This window comes from Myzus persicae, unplaced genomic scaffold (genome assembly GCF_001856785.1).
Source record: "Myzus persicae strain clone G006 unplaced genomic scaffold, MPER_G0061.0, whole genome shotgun sequence".
Taxonomy (NCBI): Eukaryota; Metazoa; Arthropoda; class Insecta; order Hemiptera; family Aphididae; genus Myzus; species Myzus persicae.
Genome location: NW_019102521.1, coordinates 24327 through 42867, shown reverse-complemented (window position 1 = coordinate 42867; position 18541 = coordinate 24327). Strand labels below are relative to the sequence as shown.

The following is an 18541-nucleotide window of genomic DNA, read 5'->3' as shown; positions in this document are numbered from 1 at the left end:
TAATAATGCAGTTGCATGTTGCACAACCCGTTGCGGCGGCGGTGCATTCATTGTGTGTGTGTGTGTGTTTATGCACTCGCACACGGCCGTCGTAGTAATAATCATGTATTGTATATATAAATAAAGTAATAATAATAATAAAGTAAGTTGCAGTTTTGGCGCCGTCGTGTCCATGCACCTTGCAGCGCGGCGCACGCGCACTAGAAAGGTATATAGGTACCGCCGCCGCGGCCGCATACACCGACGCACCACTTCCCTTATTTTTCTAACAATATATATTATATTAATTTATCTCTGTGACTTCTTCTTCTTCTTCTTCTTCTTCACCACCGGATGACCTTTAAAAACCAGAATGGCCGTACCTATGCCCGTATTATATGCGGGGCGTGTGCGCCGTGTAACACCGCCGTCGCCGATTTCGTATTTGAACGGCGTACGATAATACATGCGATTTAAACACAATTTTTTTTAGGTGTTTGCGTATTATTATGATACTGAGATGTGTGTTTGTGTGTGAGTGTGTTTAGTGTATAATATTATTGCTGGTACGTGGTAGCACGCGGTAATATATTCGCACACGATATATTATATTCGTGTTTATATGACCTGCTGCCACTTCTATTCTTTTTTATTCGTCGTCGCGTTAATATAATATTTTATCGTATTATATTTTATGTGTTTATAATAATATAATATTCGCAAAATTCATGCGCGAAAACACGCGTCACCGTCCCCACGCTCCACTCTTCCCCACTCACTAAAACCGCCCAAACGCTGCCGTGTAGGTACCTACAACACCTATGTTTTAAATATATCTCCACCGCCAAGTGTCTTGAGTAAAAACATAATGTGGTGTAGCTACGTCATAATTGTGTACGAAATAATATAGGTATACCTACATAATACATGTGCCCACAACTTGATATTGGTGTTGGAATATGTTAATAATTATTGTTTCAAAATATTATTCTTAAGTAGATATCTACTTTTTTTGAGAGAGAGAATTTATTAAAAACATTTGCGTTGCGAGCAACACCTATACTACCGCGTAGAAAACTTATAATATTAAACCATGTTTAGGCACAGCTCTATCATAAGACAATAAATCATATAATTACTATAGTTAAGATTAATTTTGTTTAGGTCCTTTTTAGCGAAAAGTATTTTCGATTTTGTGGACGTCCAATATAACAAATCTGTATTCGATTTTTTCTGTTTATACTTTATTACCAAAATTGAAGGTAATTTGTAAAAAAAAAATTGACGTTACCTATACGTACTAGTGTACTACTGGCCTCTCCCTCTAATTACCTCATGTCTCCTCCATTCGTCGAAATTCACGTTTAGCAAGTGACGTCACTGGTATGTACCAAACCAAACGTTCTAAATATATTTTAAATTATAGAACACGGGAAAACATGAATTTACAAAGTACGCAGGAGATAACTATACTCATCGGAACAATATTGTTAGTACTAATAATTAAAAAAAATACTAATAGATTGCACCTATCCGTCTAATGGTACAAGTCCCAAGTTAAGTACCTATTTTGAAACTTTTAGTAATTTGTGTAATAGAAGTATACATCTAAAAGTATTTAAAAAATGTTTGTATGTTTGTATATTATTTAACAATTTACAGTAGTATATAATTTAAATCGATCAATATATCACATATTATAATCTTTAGTCGATTTAGTAACCTGCGAGTACCTATAGATATAGAGAGGCACAATAAACTAAGATATGTATATGTAAATGCACGCGTGTGGTGTGTTAAGTAAGTTAATATTGTGGATATCTATATGCAGAGTACCAAAGCTTAACATAATATGTCGAACTTCATACAGCACAATAAAAAAGTAAAACTATTCGTGCTTCTTGAGCTGTAATTAAATTCGTTGAAATTACAATTTTACATGGACCACTAGGTACTATGTCCTTAAACACAAATTTGTTTGCAGACGAATACTACTTTATTGTATTCGTTAAACACTCATCTGCAGCCATCTGTAGACCTCCTAAAGATGTACGATGTACATAATTGCAAATCAGGACACGCGCTACGTTTCCGTACACAGCTGTTTTACAAAAAGCAGTCATTTTTAATATTTGTTATGTATAGTATCGCTATACAGGTAAGTAGTGGGTGCAATAATTTATATACGTACACGCGCGTATTATACCAACTTGTCACGAAATATTGTAAAATTAAATAAATACCTTAGGTACCTATTGTATATAATAAAGAATAAATAAAAAAACTCTTGTACGATCGATTTATCGATCCAAAACAATATAATAGGTATTATCCAAAACGTAATATTGTTGAAAATGCATTTATTCTATTCGCACGTGTGTAACATGACATGCGCGTGCGATGTCACAATTTATTAATCTATACGCGATGCAGAATGGGCGCCTTTTCGCGACGCTGGTGCAGCAGTGCAGCGTGATAGTGTTTCAGAATTTTTAGTTGCATTCGTCCTACAGCACGACTATATGCATATAATAATGGCTTCTATTATTACGGTCAAGCATAGATTAAGGGGGGAGCCGGGGGACATTGCCCCGGGGGCTACAAGGTCGAGGGGCCCACTCAAAGCAATAATGTCTAAATATTTATTTTTAGTTTTAATTCACTAGGTTAGTGTTATATACTTTTATTAAACTTCTTGTATATACGAGTAGACAGCAAAGTATGCAATTTGAAAATTGGAAGTCTGGAACTTATAACAAATAGCGATTTTTATTTGTTTATTACAACATACACATTTTACAATTTTACATATTATATTTATATATAAATTCGTTTTTAAATACTTTCAAAGTTTCAACGCCTATTCCCTGTTCAATTACACTATTCGAACAAATAATTCAATTTGTTATTTATTTAAAAGTCCACGGATAGGTACTAAATGTAGCTTAGGCTTATTATACAAATACCTACATTTTGCGATTTTATACATATTTTATGACATTTATTTTACAACAATGAATTTTGGCAAAATGTCAAGTACATAATTTTATATAGCCATATAGACTACGGAGACGCTAGGTTAAATTTGATTTTAATAGTTTTGACGGTGAATACGGTTGTTATAATTTATATTTGCAGATACCCACTCAAATATGCAGATAAACAGCGGATTATAGTGTCCAGCGCCACACAGCCACAGTCCGTAAGTATATTTATTATATTTTCGACAGTGTTTAATCGACATTATCTTACCTATTATAAGGTGCTTATACTTATACTTATACTTTATTTACTTACCTTAATGATTATAATTTTTTTATTTTACAGTCCGTGGATGTTCGGCTAGCTGTTCTTCAAAGTATAATTAATGCTGTCTTAATCCGGACTTATTATACGTTCACGTAGGTATAACTATACTTTTATATAATAATTAGTTTGCACATTAAAGTTGGTCACTCAAAAAGAGCTCATTTCGTATGCAGTGCACGCGCATCTATAAACTCGATGTGACGTGTACTGAAAATTTCCGAAATCTCAATTGACAGAAATAAACCAGGATTTTTTTCTATTTCTTTCCGCTTTCTCATATCACTGTATTCGCTGTACCTGCTAATAAGTACTAACCTGCCAAAGAGCTAACATGCGTACATAATAATGTTTATAATTATTGCATTTTATATTCTTGGAATAATATCGAGTCAACGTGATATTGTAACATCTGAATTAATTTATATTGTGTTCCTAAATTTTTTACCGTAGAAGGTACATTTTTTCACAAAGTTGCATAGGAACAAGGAAATAAATGTAAAATTATTTTTTTAATAATATTTCTTTTAACAGTGGACATCTTAATTTTAGTCATAATATGGTAATTTATTATTTACATGTTATGATCTAATATCCTAAATAAATTTCAACACCTCCTTGAAAGTATGATGGTCTTGCGGCTAGACTCGATAGTCTAAAACAATCTTAAAATAAATTTCAAATGTTCAATTTCAAACAATTGTATGCAAGATGACAAGCTGTGTGATGTAGATACACAATTTCTATAAGGGAGTAAGGGACTATTATATTTTGGGTATTTCTTCAACAATTTTTATCCTTTTTAATTCTCATCATCAATTGACAACCAAATTATGACGTTTCGACTTGCAGCTCGTGTAACATTTCAAAAATTAGTATATGGCTCAAATAAAAAAAAGGTGAAGTATAGCTAGTGCTCCAGCCAGTACCATCACATATATGTGGTCTCTTTACTTATATGATAGGGCCAACATTATTATATATTAGTAATAGTGGTCATAAGTTCGAACCAATTTCAGCTACCTAATATATTTTATATTAAATAGTATATCTATACATGACAACATATATAGGGTTTACTCGGAACTCAGAATGACTGGAGCAGGAGAGTTGATTAATTTTGCATTCAATTATATTGTTTTTATACAATTTTAGGCGAGTACCTACACGAGTGAGCCAAAACCCTACCTAATAAATAAAAATATTGACTTTGTCATATAAGACGTATATCTTATATTAACCCGAACTAAAATATAATTTTAAATCCATAGATTTATATTTGTATTGAGAACAAAAAAGCGATCCAATTGGGTTCGTAAATATTTGATGGATTAAACTAATATTTGTTGATACTTAATAAATTAGTTTTCACACTACACTCTATTGTCTATATTGCAGTAAAGTCAGAGTGATCATTATTATCTGTATGTTATAGGTAAATGGCTTAGAAAAAAAATTTAACTTTATTTAATAAAAATAAAAATAATCTATAACATATTATTCATACATTATTTTAACTATTTAATATATAATACATTTTATAATAGTCAGATTTATTGACGGGGGGATTAACTGTTTCGTGTTCTTTATAAAACACTAAATTTAAAATTTGTTTTATTATCACGTTAAAAAAATATATTATAACATAGAATAGGTAACTTCCCCCCTAAATAACTGTTTACATCATACTTGACTAATTGATATAGGTGTACAATAATTATAGACTCTCTGATTTATTTAACTTATAATTACATTGTATCTGAATTTTAAATTTTAAATAATCATGTTATTAAGTAATTCGATTTACACATAAATACATTGTTAAACTCGGTATTATTAAAAATATGAGTTCTTCGAAGTTCCAGCAATGCCTGATAAATAAAAAATAGTTATAAAAATGAATATAATTGTTGTTGTTATTGAAAATAATTTATAATAAATTTAGCATTTGAAATTTTTCATGTTCATTAGGTCAGGTCACAAATAATACTTGCCCAAGGACGCGAAATAGTAGAGGGGCAATGGACGTCGCGATATGGACCAGGAACCGGTGAGCTTGATCAGTTAATCTTTTAGCTATAGACTATAGCTAAAGTTAGTGATGATAAATAGTTACAGTGTACCACAGAAAGAACTACGTCTGTCTTCTGGAATATATACATGAGTGTTTACATTATTTTGTACAGTTTATAAATTAACCATAAATATTTTATTAATATATTTTGTGTTCTTAGAAATTTGTGCAGTTTAAATGTGCATCATAATATTATAATATTAAATTCGTTATTCGAGCGGTGCTTGATAAATAGTTGTACAATATCAGTTGTACAAATACCTATATACTATTTTGACAACAGTGTAACAAAAGCATTCATGTAAGTAAAATTTGATCTGAAATTACACACAATATTCTGTATTCTAGACCTATACACGAAATCAAGAACTTTAAAATATTCAAAAATAAATACATTGAATATCTCGATATTAATATCAGCTAATGAAAACAGATTAATATGTCGGTAGAAGCATTGATTATAAATTATATTACATTGCAAGTATATTATTCATAATGAATGGTAGAAGTGTATAGAACATTGTCAATACAATTCAATTTGGTAATTTTTTTTTTTAGAATTCATAAAATGTCTTTGGATTTTAATGATTTTATGATATATGTATAGGTAACTTACCATATTTACCTAGGTAATGGAAAATATTACGCTACACATACTTATATATATATATTTAATATTGAAATAAATATATTGCCTCAACAATTTTAAAGTATATCGAAAATTTGATAAGCCCATGTATATACAGTCCTAAAATACAATAACTGTTCACAGTTAATATAGTCCTACCCTTGGGGTCATTAATTTCTGAATTACTGTAAAATTAATTTTAAAGTTTCATACTTCATTATATTTAAAAAAACAATTTTGAACGATTAGTTAATAAGTTATAAATATTTAAATACTACATTAATGTAGGATTGGCATAAGGGCAAATCAATCCCGATTCCCGGTAAAATTTTAGTCCACTGCTCCAATCATCAAAACTTTAAATAATTATAACTCACTAACTATACCGTAAAAAACTCGATCTTTATAATCAGTGATCGACATTGTATTCAGAAAAATATTCTGCTTTTAGTAACATGAAATAAAAAAGTGTATTTATTCTTCATTCAAAAAAATAGTAAAAATATGAAAAAAAAAACGATTTTTTGAATGTTGTTTTTGAAATGCTTTAATATCATGTTAAAAATAATATTTTCAAAAACGTTTAAACCTTACAAAATAATGTGTATTTACTATAATTTAAAGAATCTCGATCCATGTCTGTAGATACAAGGTTTTGGAAATTTTGTTCACAATTATAAACATTTTATTTTAACCAAGATCTTCATCAAATTGTCATCCGATGAAGAAATTAATGACTAAAATGAACAAATTCGAAGCTTTAATAATTAGTCTGTTAAAATTTTCTTTAAATTCAAAAAATTGCAGATGTGTACTCGATCATTGTTTAATAGTCAATAAGTACAATGAAAACAATTAGTAGATTTCTAAAATAAGAACCACTTAAGCTAAACATTATAATGAAGTAATTAATTTACTACTTTAAATCTTCATAGGTTAGGTAATCTATGTATAAAGTCAACATTAAGAAAAAATGAAGAAATCATATTTAACTCTGTGGTTAACTTTCGGTACTTTAAATAAGTGTGCAATAGTATTCATTTAAAAGTTTGATTAAAGATGATAAAATATAAACATTAGACAATTTCATTAAAATTTGAAATCTATATTATAGGTACCTATAGATTGGAATAGTAAAATGATATATTTACAATTATACCTACACACCTACTAATTCTTGCTAAAATTTTCCACCATACCTTGTATGATGTATAGATATTTCCAATCTATTTTAATCCCAAATGTACTTATATATCATGTTATTATCGTACAACCATTATTTTTTAGTTGGCTTGTTTTTTTTCTTGACACTTTTCATTTATGGCAATTAACTAAAAAACCTGATTAATTTTGTATACAAACGTTTGTTTAAGACTATACGAGAACGTTTATATCATAGTATGTATTATCTGTTCCTCCTTTAAATTTGGATAATTAATTTATATTATTTTATCATAATTTGAGTACCGTTGAATAGATACATGTGTTCAAAACCTTTGTTCTTCATCATAATTTGTATGAAAATGTCATAAGCACATGTCACATATTATATTATATTATTATTAAATTGTAGTCAATGCTCATCGCATTCTCGAGTTCCGAGTTGTAGGTAAGTACCTACCCACCAACATTTTTAGAGCACTTTTTTATTTACCCATAGTGTTTAGATAAGTATTTTTTCTTCAGATGACAGATGATGTCACACAAAGAATAAATTTCGCTTAAAAAACATAAAATATTAGTCAAACACTGATGAACATATTCTCCAACAAACGTAATCGGGAAAATATCAAAGTATATTATACTTAATAGTATAAAAAGGACCTAAATTTTCCAAAAAAAAAAAACATTGAAAAAAGTTAATAGGTACTTTTATGAAATAATGAGAATTAGGAAAAGTTAAACATAGATAAGTTCAATATAACGATTTAATAATTGGGTTTCAAGTGCAAAATTATTTAACATAGACCCCACACCCCCAGACATAGCTTATTTTTTTAACTAATACATTTCTACTGCATAGGCCATGGTATTTATTAAAAATTCAAAAATGTAAACTATATTAGTGAACCTTAGATTGTTGTTTGCCTAAATTCATCAAATAAATATCATTCAATAAGTTGTCATTTAGAAAAGGAAAAATTCAAAAATAATAATCAGTACAATAACTATAAAACTCAGTCATAACATATGCAATGTAATACGATTGAATTTGTATTGCTTTTGGTGAGGGACGGGGATGGGTGGACAAATACGCTCTTATATAGAAACGGCAGAAGGCAGAAGCCGAATAAAAGTCTGTATATAGCCGTGTTATTTTATAAACAAACTTGCCTAAACTAAAAATCAAAAATATTAAAAACTAAAATTCATTACATTTTTCCAATTAGTTTTTTGGCAGTAGAAATGCAGTATCCTGTTCCTGTATAGACAATAATATGAATACCTATACTATACAATATAGGAATATAATTACTAACCCATTATTTATATTATGGCCATATTTTGTATGATATTATAATTTATGTCTATGACATTGAACATTTTATTGATATATTTAAATATACATTTACTATAACTAATTTCAACAATATACATATATCATTATTATTATTTTTCGTTACATTCAAATTTCCAATTTAAAAATATTCAACGTACTGAACCTTTCGACAGCCCTGTTATATTTATACCAACATTTTCCATTATTGTGAAATGTACTCAATATTGATATAATTAATTAATGAATGGTCTGAGTCCCTATAAATCGGTGTTTATTAAAACATGATTTTACAAACTTATAGCATTAAGTACATTTTGCCATTTTGGATTATTAAGGCAAAATATAATATGTATAAAAACAATTTTAACTGACAAAAATAATACATAATACAATTTATTTTACGTATATTTTTTTAAACACAACTGAACAACTCACATATAATATCATTACAACTTTAAAAGTTAAATGACATACCTATCCGAAGGTCCCACATGAGAAGATGAAATAAATTAATATTAATATAGATTATATATGTGTTTACCTATGTGTGTATGTACCTAATTTTTTTAACAGAACAGAAATAGCCTTTATATGATAATAACATAGGTATAAATTGTAAATGTATAACATTAATACTTAATTGGGAATAATACTACATTGTTATAAGAAAAACGAAATATGAGATCTTATTTATACTTTATCATTCTATAAAATCGAAATTTTTGAAATTATTAGAGGAAACTTAGAGGGATTTTATTATTTATTAATTACAAATACTTTGTAACTACATTCAATAAATTCAGTCAATCATCAAACGTATTACCTACTATTACAATTTACATTAGTATTATTATAATACTATGTTAGATACCTACTAATACTCTATACTTATAGATATCGTACAATTTCGATATGTATTATGTATAATTATATTTCAATAATTACTATTTATACGATTGAATGTTTGATATTTGTTACAACGACCAAATATTTTACCGAAATCAAATGTGTGTAATATGTTTTAAGGATGTGGGCGTTGAATGATGTGAACATTGCAAATACGTATGAATCGAATGAATTTTGTATGCCAGATGATTACACCCTATCGTCACAGGTAACGTTGAAATACATTTTATACATAGGTACCTGTATTTTATATTTTTTTCGAATTTTTAATTGTTATACGAAAACGAAAGAATAAACAACGAAAAGTAACATTACTTTTATCTGGCTTATATTTTGGTTTATTATTAGTCGCTTCAATATTACACTTTTGGCTGCGTGACCATCGATCAAAAACGAGTACAATAATTCTTTAAAATAATTTCATAATTAAGTATGACACGCGTGACAGTTCCGCCTTAAACATTGAGTTTTTCCACTGGTAAATTAATTTTCAAATACGTTTTTCTCTAGGTCTTCTTTACGATTTTGAATGCATATTAAATGGCATTTTTTGATACTTTTTAATGTATATGTTACAGCTAAAGTGTTGAATTCCGTTATTTTATGAAATAACTAGGTAGTTCATGAATTACCTACGAATGTTAGTTAAAGTATGAAATAATACATGAAAATTGTACTTTAACTAGTTATTTCATAGAATATTTGTTCCAATACAATTTCAGTTTGATATCCGTTAAAGTATAAAATACATTAAAATTTAAAATGTGTATTAAAATATTTTATTTTACTGAATTAATTATAGTTATATTATTTATTTATTTGTTCATGTAAAGCTATTATGGCATTTAGAGTTGCATATTACCTCTTTTTTCTACAATCACATTGATTTGTGCCACATTTTTTAGTACAAGTGCACTTAAAAAAACCCTAATCAGTTCCCAGTGACTGCGCAGTTGCCGCAGATCTTAATGTAATACTTTTATTTGGAACAGCTTCTACAGCTAACAAATTTTCTGAACATACTGTGAACTTGTGAACTAGGATCGAGAGTATAGTTGTAGTAACACTCCTGTAATTATCATGTGTAGGTAGGTATCAAATAAATAAAAAATAAAAGGATGTCAATCTTATCCGATTTAATATGTTATATTAAATTGTTGACAATTTTAGAACTATATTTGTTTATCATGATATTTTGTTACTTACAATTTGACACATTAACGAAGTGATGCCAGGGAGTGTATAAAATAACTAGTTATAGTATAAATTATATACATTACCTATATAAGCTTTAGTTATTTTATAAATTACCTAGTTATTTCATAAACTAACTGATTCAACACTTTAACTGTAACATATTAATAACGTATCTTTTAAACCTAAATTACGCTCAATGCACAGTAACAAATCGAAAATTTTAAAAAAATATCATTTTCTTAACAATTTACAGTAAAAAATTCATAAAAGTTCATATATCGTCACAGGATACTCACACTACATAGATGGTACCAATAGGAAAATCTCAAGAAATTGAAAATATGTTCCTAAAATATAATTAAAAATTCCGAAAATCTGAATTTGAATAAATCCATTGTGCATCGTATATTACTCATCTTTATAGTGGGACTACGACGGTGGCTACTCGACCAACTACAGCGAAAATGAAATTGATCTCGCCACCGTGTTGATGAACTTGAAGGAAGACTACCCCTCGCCGGACAGAAGTTGCAACGACCCCTACGAACCGTCGTACTATGATCCGACGACGACGAGCGGTGATCAGCAGCATTATCACCATCAGCTGTTGCAGTGGCATTGCCCGTCCGACGAACAGCCGCAGCACGTGCTCGTGTACGACTCACTGGACGGCGATCACGCCCGCCCCACCCCCGAGAACTGTCTACTACCCACCATATTGGGTAAGTGTCAACGACGGACAAAATACTAATGTGTATACTGTATATTATGTTCAACTAGCTGTGGTCTCTACGAGGGGGGAGAGGGGTTCGACTTTGGCTTCGAACATCGAGAGCGTCCAGAGATTCCCAAAACCTGATTAAACAGCTTTTTTGCTCTGAAATGTATTTATTTGAGTTCGGAAATGTTTGTGTGTGCCTCTTTTCTCACTCACCGAGAGTATAAGTACATTTGAACCAACTACAATGCCATGTGGATGAGTGGGTAGTATAAACGACGAGACGGGTGGATGAGTCTCAGTCAAAATCCAACCACCTACGTATGTAACTAGGCCACTAGGGTATATACTTGAAGCTGATCTCTGCGAATTATGTGTAATTTTTAGATCTAATCACGTACTAGCGTCTAACCCGTCGTGCCGCTGTAAATGTATTGTATATAGCTATAATATTATGTATTTAACATATCACTAAGGTACAAAATATGTAATATAAAAATATCTTTGTAAATAAAATTCAGTAATACAAAATATGATTATTGGAAGTTTTAAATATACTTAAAAGTTAAAAACCATATTTTCAAATTCTTTAAATTCGTTTCTATTAATTTATTGTGGATGATTTTAAAGTGATACAACGACTTCTGTTTTCCTAACAGGAACCAGCCCCCTCGTGTTCTATAAATTATTCACGGATAACTTAATTCGAATGAGTACCTAGTTTTTGTCATATATAATTTGGCGTACTGAAAACACAGAATAGGTTCGTGATAATGGGATTGGAAGATATGGCGGGGAATATTATATCTATTTTATATTTTTGTAAAATCATTTTCTATTAGCTATTGAATAAATATTTTAATAACTAAGTAGTTACTCGTTCGAACTTTGATTTAGATGCATAAACATTTTCAAAAAAATGCTCTACTAAATAATCCCGAATAAAAGGGGAAGGGGTTAGATCCTTTGAAAAACGGAAGCTTATTATCGGCTGCACTGCAGGACACTTCTTGAGTAATATTTAAAAAAAAAACCTAAAGAATTTTAAAACATGTTGAGACGGCCTTTGAGTGCCTATCTGGTCATCCATATTGAAAGATTAAAAAAATCAGAATTTGAATAAATTATCATTGTAATAAAAAAGAACGGTGGTGCTCGGCGATTCGCCCCGCGTACAATAAGTTGCGCCGACAACAATAAATTATATCGTATAATACCGGTGTCATAACGTGCAATTTTTCGCAGACGCAGACGACGAATTTTTCAAAACGGGCAACGCTTCTTCGATGGGGAAAAAGCGGGCGGGCCGGCCGCGCGGCACGAAGGTGAAACGGTCGAAAGCCGAGCCCAAACTGAGCAGGATATGGGAGTTCATCAGGGACCTGCTGCTGAACTCGCAATACTGTCCGACGTACATATGCTGGGAGAACTACGAGGAGGGCCGGTTCAGGTTCGTGCAGAGCGACAAGGTGGCGAAGCTGTGGGGCAAGTTCAAGCGCAACGAGAGGATGAACTACGAGAAGTTCAGCCGGGCCATGCGGTACTACTACAAGACCGGCGTCCTGTTGCCGGTGCAGGGCAAACGGCTCGTTTACAAGTTCGGGCCAAAGGCCACGGGTTGGCACACGGACAATCCTAATTTCAAAAAGTATACATTTTAGACGTCGCCGGACCGGTCAATCGTCGTACACGTTCATACCTCTCGCTATATATCATTATAGTTATTATTGCATCGTATAAGCCTCCATAGTTACACATCATATCATAATACACCTAAGAGTTCTATTGTTGTGTTATTACTTAAAAGGACATACGACGTCGGGCTTTTGTGTATCATTAGTGTAATGGCTTTATAGTCACACGGTATACTGCACCGTATCCATTGTGTGCGACGTAAGTGCCTACAGTGTAGGCTGACGAACATCACATTTCGCGCAACGACTTGTCGATTGTCACGGAAAGCGCAAAACACCTAGAACATTTAAATGAATATGATTATTTGCAGGCATTTATCTACTTAATAATGATATTTTATGATATATCGATTTTTTTTTTTTTAATTGTTTATACTTTACCATACCAAGTTATTGTTTAAATGTTATATTATATTATTTGTCCTATAATCTACACATAATTATACTCTATTTAAGAATAATACGTTTTTACAACGCTTAATTTAAATAATTTTAAGAATATCAGTGATTTTGTCTTAATTATTTGTGGTTGTAACTTTAATGATGTAAAAATGAACAAAGGCTGACACAATTTAAATTATAACAAATTATAAAATTATTAATTATACATAATATTCACAGTAAAATAAAACATTAATCAATTGTATTGGAATCATTATTTTCAATAGCTCATAATTTGACTTTCATATTCAAAATTCTTGTAGTGTTTCGATCTCATTTATATTAAATATTAATGTTTTAAATATATAATTTAAAATTATCAAAATATACATGTTTTTAAATTTTCTAAAATATTTATTAATTATTATTAATGATAAAAATATATTTATACAATATATATTTTATATTGAAATCATGCATATAAAATGAAAATAATATTTAACAATTTTTACAATCAAATAGGTTGGTATATAATTATGCATATACGCAATAGGTTTAGCAAAAGATATTGTTCACTTGCGCCTTAAATTATCTAATCTAGCTTGCAAGTCTGCATCAGCATCATTTGGTTGTGCAGCAGCTGCACCACCACCACTACTATTACCACCTCCACCATCTTGAGCCACAATTGGTACTTTTCCAGTGGCTGCTACACTTATTGAGCCAGAAGCTGAGGGTAATCCAGACAATTGATCTGTAAGCTGAAGACCTAACTCATCTAATACTTGTGTCACAATTTGATCTCTGAAATAAATATTTTAAATATTATGACAATAAGTTATTTTTTAATATTAAAGCAATGGTATTAACATATAGTTAAGGTTTTCAACATCTCTTTTGTGCATATTAATATATAATACAAACTTAAATATTCATTTAAAAATTGCCAAACAAGTATTCGTATTAAGTATTATAAAGAATGTTATGTAAACTATATTTTTATCTTTTATAATAATTAGGTAATAAGTATGTGGTTCCTTTATCACAAAATACTGATGTGTAATACTAAAATGCAGTGTTCGGAAGGTTCACTAAAAATGAATTCGTTCAAGTTCAATCTTTCAAAAGGGAACTCGTTCAGGTTCATGTTTTTTAAATGAACGTGTTCATGTTCATGTTCATTGAACAAATGAATGTGTTCACTATACTCTATAGGTTGTTAATTAAATTTTTTTAAATTTTTTTATAATAGGAATTATAATAAAAAATATTATTATATAATATAATTAATCAATTTAATATGTTAAACATATTTCTTAAATGCAAATAAATTGAGCTTCTAAAAAATTGTTTAAATTCATTACAACATAAACGTTGTTCACGTTCAATTAAAAAAAATTTAGTGACGTTGGCGTATTGTTCACTAAGTATGAAAGTGAACATGCGTTAATGTACTACGTTCTTTCCAAACACTGTTAAATTGAGTTAATAATAGTATTCTAAAATGTGTGTTAGAATGGCTCGATTATATTTATCAATTAGATACTATGATTTATGCACAGCGTTATATATTATGTAATATCTATTCGACTTTCCAATAAATTAATGTTCAGTTATGAAAATTGCTGTTTAAATAATGAAATTACTAAAAAAACTAGAAAATTATACAGATAAACATGATTTTTTCACACATGGTAGGTATTACGATTGACTTTCAAATATGATACCTACTTATGTGAGACTTTTAGCTATTTCAGTATTTAGCACATATTTGAATATTTCTCATTTAATACCGTACTTTATTCACTTAGGATGAATGGGTAAAAACTGTGCATCTATCCCCACTACTAAAACCGACATAGCTGCCTTTACTCACCTACCCATTGTTTGGCTGAAACGATCAGCGTACAATCATGGGGCCAACTTTGGCATTAGGGGGTTTAAGCTAACATATTTGCTCATTGGGTATACATGAAACTGGCTATTCTTAGACTGAATGGAGTATAATATATACATATCTTCAGACCTTATTTATAATTACAAAAAATAAATTAATCTTACGTTTCTTCTTCGTCCCCTTCGTCTTCCATCGCATCATCCATAGCATCATTCATTACTTCTTCCTTCATATCCATTACTTCAGACTGTTTTTCAAATTCTTGTAATATCCTTTGAATTTGTGGTAAATTCAGTTGCCTATTAAAATATAAAATAGTTCAATTAATTGTAGACTATCGCAGAATAATAAACATACATAAGTGGCAATTTACATTTGCTAGTTATTCTTGAGAAAAAATTACAAGAAAGTTTTGTTTAAGATGTATTAGTATTGTGAAAATACTATTTAGCAAGATTTGAACTTGTTACAAAAAATAATTATTGTTTTTTTCTGCTGTATGATTATCATTAGAAAGATAACAATTACATAAGATTTACCTGTTCATATTTTGCATTGCTTTAGTCACGCCTTTCATTGCTTGACCCATAGCGTTTTGTGATTTGAGTGTTTGTATTTTTAAAGATACTGCTTGTATGTTAGCCTTCATCACCATAAATTTCTTCTGGTAACGTCTTGTTCTTACTAAGTCTCTTGCCATGATTTTCACCGATTCCTAAATCCTCAAAATATTCATCTAAACTATTTAACAAACATCTAATAGATACTTAGATTTCTAAAATATACTTTTAAGGAAATAATAAATCAATTAGAGAAATTAAAATGTTTAGGATCTATATGATAATGTAGTATATTAGTTTGCCACACTTGACTCATAAGTTGGGATCATGTATTTAATATTAATAAAAGCATGAGCTCCTCCGTGTCTTTCAAGAATTTCTAAAGTATTATTCACTAAGTCCCCGACATCTTCTTGTTGATATTGAGCATAATCAATGCCATCGCCAGTATTTTTATTAAGATTCTTGTATACATTGAGAGGTGGTAAAATTTGCCTATAATAGGGTACTAGAGCTTCTCCTACCATATCAGCTGATGTTACTAAGGTTTGAACCATTTTCAATGTTGCTATAACTACATCTGGATGACCAGTGTTAAGTGCTAATTTTATTGGAATGATCAATTGCGGCACCACAGGCAGTATACGATCTGGTGTACCGTTTTTTAGCATATCTGTAGCTCCACGCTCTGCCACTGCACGGTATGGGTATGCAACTTCACGTAATCCGTCAAAAAAAATTGGTAAGTAATGGTGATAATCTATATTTTCAAATGATGTTTTCCACATAACTCGCCCACTATCGACAGACAACATAAAGTCACCTCTATCATAATAACGACGAAATGCAGTATTTCCAATTGGTGTTTGACATGAACGTGATCGAGGAGGACCAGCTACAATTGTGTTTGGTTGTCGTGATTGAGAACTAAAAGGTGGTACTATACGCTTTGTTCTTGATTTTATTGATTTCATTACTAAACACAAGTATTACTAATAAAGAGTGATACCCAATAAAGAAATAACCATTGTCACTAGGTTTAATAATTTATATTATTGACTTTGAGATAGTTATGTAAAAATATTACTCATAACTGTGTAAGATATTATCAACTTACGTTTATACAAGTACTGAAGTACCTAGAACTATCTTTTTTTCCTATACATAAAATGAGTAATTTGGTTACTAGGATACAGACGGTATAATTATTGATTAAATAAAAAATATATAAAGTAACTAGTACTTAAATTACTTTTTAAAGTTTTTTTTAAACATGTTTGTTTGAAAGTATAAACATGCATAAAGTTCATAAGTCATAGGTCAGTACAGATTAAAAAATGATTGTATTAAATCAAACACGAACGTCAAACATAATATGATGGTAAAGAAAGAAGAAACTGTTTTGTCTCATATTTAAATTTAAATGTGTTCTATATTATAGGTCATCAAAATAAAATGTTACACACAATCAAAAAAAGGTTAAAACATTTTTAAACATTTTTTTTTACTGAATGAAACGTTATGTATCACAGCATGTATGACTGGATTTGATTATACTTAGCATTACACCTTAAATTATTATTACAGGTTTTTAGTTTTGGTGTTTTTTGTTTATTTAATAAAATGATAGTTGACATTTGTAGGTATAGCAGGTAATTTAGTATAGATCAATAATTTATGGTTTAAAATGTATATTTCAGAAACTGATTACTGTATTAAAAATAATACTTTTATTTAATTTTCTCTTTTATTATGATCTTGAAGTTACTTAAAAAGGTAGGTACAACAATTGAATAACTATTGATATTCAGGTCCCAAGAAAATAATGTACTTAACCAGATAACCAATCAAATTTGATAGTGATAATTTATAAATAATTTAATAACTAATTCTTATGATCAAAAATGTATAGAATAGATAAAATATGACTCACCATCTGTCCATCTTTAGCCATTTTCTTGATGTCCACAATGATTTTCTTTTCTTGTTGTTCCATTCTCATTTTTTCACGATCCAAATCACGCATTGCTTTATTCAGGGCACGCTGATTTTTTCTCAACATCTCATCGGGCGACATACGACGCCCAAATAACCATTCTAACGGCATACTGCTGTAGATGTTTTAATGCAAATTGATCTACTATAAAAATGGTAAATATTCAAACGTTGTAACTTAGTTAATTGAATAAAGGTAATTAATCTAAATTAAATAAGGTATGAAATGTAATAGATGACAATTATGACTCATCAGTCACCACTCACCAGTTCTTCAAATTCTACTTGCGTAGTTGCGTCCTACGATATATTTTTTAGGTATAACTATGACTTATGTGAGATAAAGAGAAAACACAAAATACAAAAAAAAAATTACGAAAACAATACCTATAATGTCTATTTGTTTGTGTAATTCTGTTTTTGTTTCTTATCAGTAAACATTACTCATCGTGTGTAAAACACTAAAAATCAAGGTGTATTGATAATTGATATCAATATATTTTGGATTTAGTCATGACCTGAGCTAAAGATAATATGGATACCTATGTGACGGCATAATGCCATAATATAATATATTATTATGTTGACATAGGAGCAATGGGCATAAAACTAGCTATAATAAAACCATAAAAAGCTATAAACTAGTATAAGCTATAAAGGCTGACGAAACCACTGACTTACCTATAGATTTAAATCCATTCTGTGA

General features: G+C 29.8%; 3 protein-coding genes across 5 annotated transcripts; 1 reads left to right on the top strand and 2 right to left on the bottom strand.

Annotated features, from left to right (window-relative positions):
- The first annotated feature begins 3104 nt into the window (after window positions 1–3104).
- LOC111032433 (protein C-ets-2-like) lies at window positions 3105–13770 on the top strand. Of its 2 annotated transcripts, XM_022312763.1 has the most exons (6): window positions 3105–3181; window positions 3307–3380; window positions 5257–5335; window positions 9514–9601; window positions 11015–11312; window positions 12554–13770. In XM_022312763.1, exons 3-6 carry the CDS (start codon window positions 5307–5309, stop codon window positions 12967–12969), a joined length of 831 nt encoding a protein of 276 aa, XP_022168455.1. In that variant the 5' UTR covers window positions 3105–3181; window positions 3307–3380; window positions 5257–5306; the 3' UTR covers window positions 12970–13770. The 2 variants fall into 2 exon arrangements, with proteins under 2 accessions (XP_022168455.1, XP_022168456.1); XM_022312764.1 differs by lacking the exons at window positions 3105–3181; window positions 3307–3380; window positions 5257–5335 and adding an exon at window positions 5344–5660.
- Window positions 13771–13838: 68 nt separating this feature from the next.
- LOC111032434 (charged multivesicular body protein 2a) lies at window positions 13839–18340 on the bottom strand. Of its 2 annotated transcripts, none has more exons than XM_022312766.1 (5): window positions 18103–18340; window positions 17774–17977; window positions 15820–15995; window positions 15445–15579; window positions 13839–14187 (listed from the first exon to the last, which is right to left on the bottom strand). In XM_022312766.1, the coding sequence occupies exons 2-5, from the start codon at window positions 17945–17947 to the stop codon at window positions 13956–13958; spliced, it is 717 nt and encodes a 238-aa protein (XP_022168458.1). In that variant the 5' UTR covers window positions 17948–17977; window positions 18103–18340; the 3' UTR covers window positions 13839–13955. The 2 variants fall into 2 exon arrangements, with proteins under 2 accessions (XP_022168458.1, XP_022168457.1); XM_022312765.1 differs by having other exon boundaries at window positions 17774–17980; window positions 18103–18323.
- Window positions 16028–17767, bottom strand: LOC111032435 (parkin coregulated gene protein homolog). The gene has a single exon (XM_022312767.1). The coding sequence runs from the start codon at window positions 16812–16814 to the stop codon at window positions 16134–16136; it is 681 nt and encodes a 226-aa protein (XP_022168459.1). The 5' UTR covers window positions 16815–17767; the 3' UTR covers window positions 16028–16133.
- Window positions 18341–18541: the final 201 nt, after the last annotated feature.

What these genes read in the sequence shown, in the direction of transcription:
- LOC111032435 (XM_022312767.1), bottom strand. Translation starts at nt 16,814, where the DNA reads ATGAAATCAATAAAATCAAGAACAAAGCGTATAGTACCACCTTTTAGT.
- LOC111032433 (XM_022312763.1), top strand. Translation starts at nt 5,307, where the DNA reads ATGGACGTCGCGATATGGACCAGGAACCG. An exon ending in ATTACACCCTATCGTCACAG is followed by an intron (nt 9,602 to 11,014) that starts GTAACGTTGAAA and finishes TCATCTTTATAG; the next exon opens with TGGGACTACGACGGTGGCTA. An exon ending in TCTACTACCCACCATATTGG is followed by an intron (nt 11,313 to 12,553) that starts GTAAGTGTCAAC and finishes AATTTTTCGCAG; the next exon opens with ACGCAGACGACGAATTTTTC.
- LOC111032434 (XM_022312766.1), bottom strand. Translation starts at nt 17,947, where the DNA reads ATGCCGTTAGAATGGTTATTTGGGCGTCGTATGTCGCCCGATGAGATG. An exon ending in TGGCTAAAGATGGACAGATG is followed by an intron (nt 15,996 to 17,773) that starts GTGAGTCATATT and finishes TTGAGGATTTAG; the next exon opens with GAATCGGTGAAAATCATGGC. An exon ending in GCAATGCAAAATATGAACAG is followed by an intron (nt 15,580 to 15,819) that starts GTAAATCTTATG and finishes ATATTTTAATAG; the next exon opens with GCAACTGAATTTACCACAAA.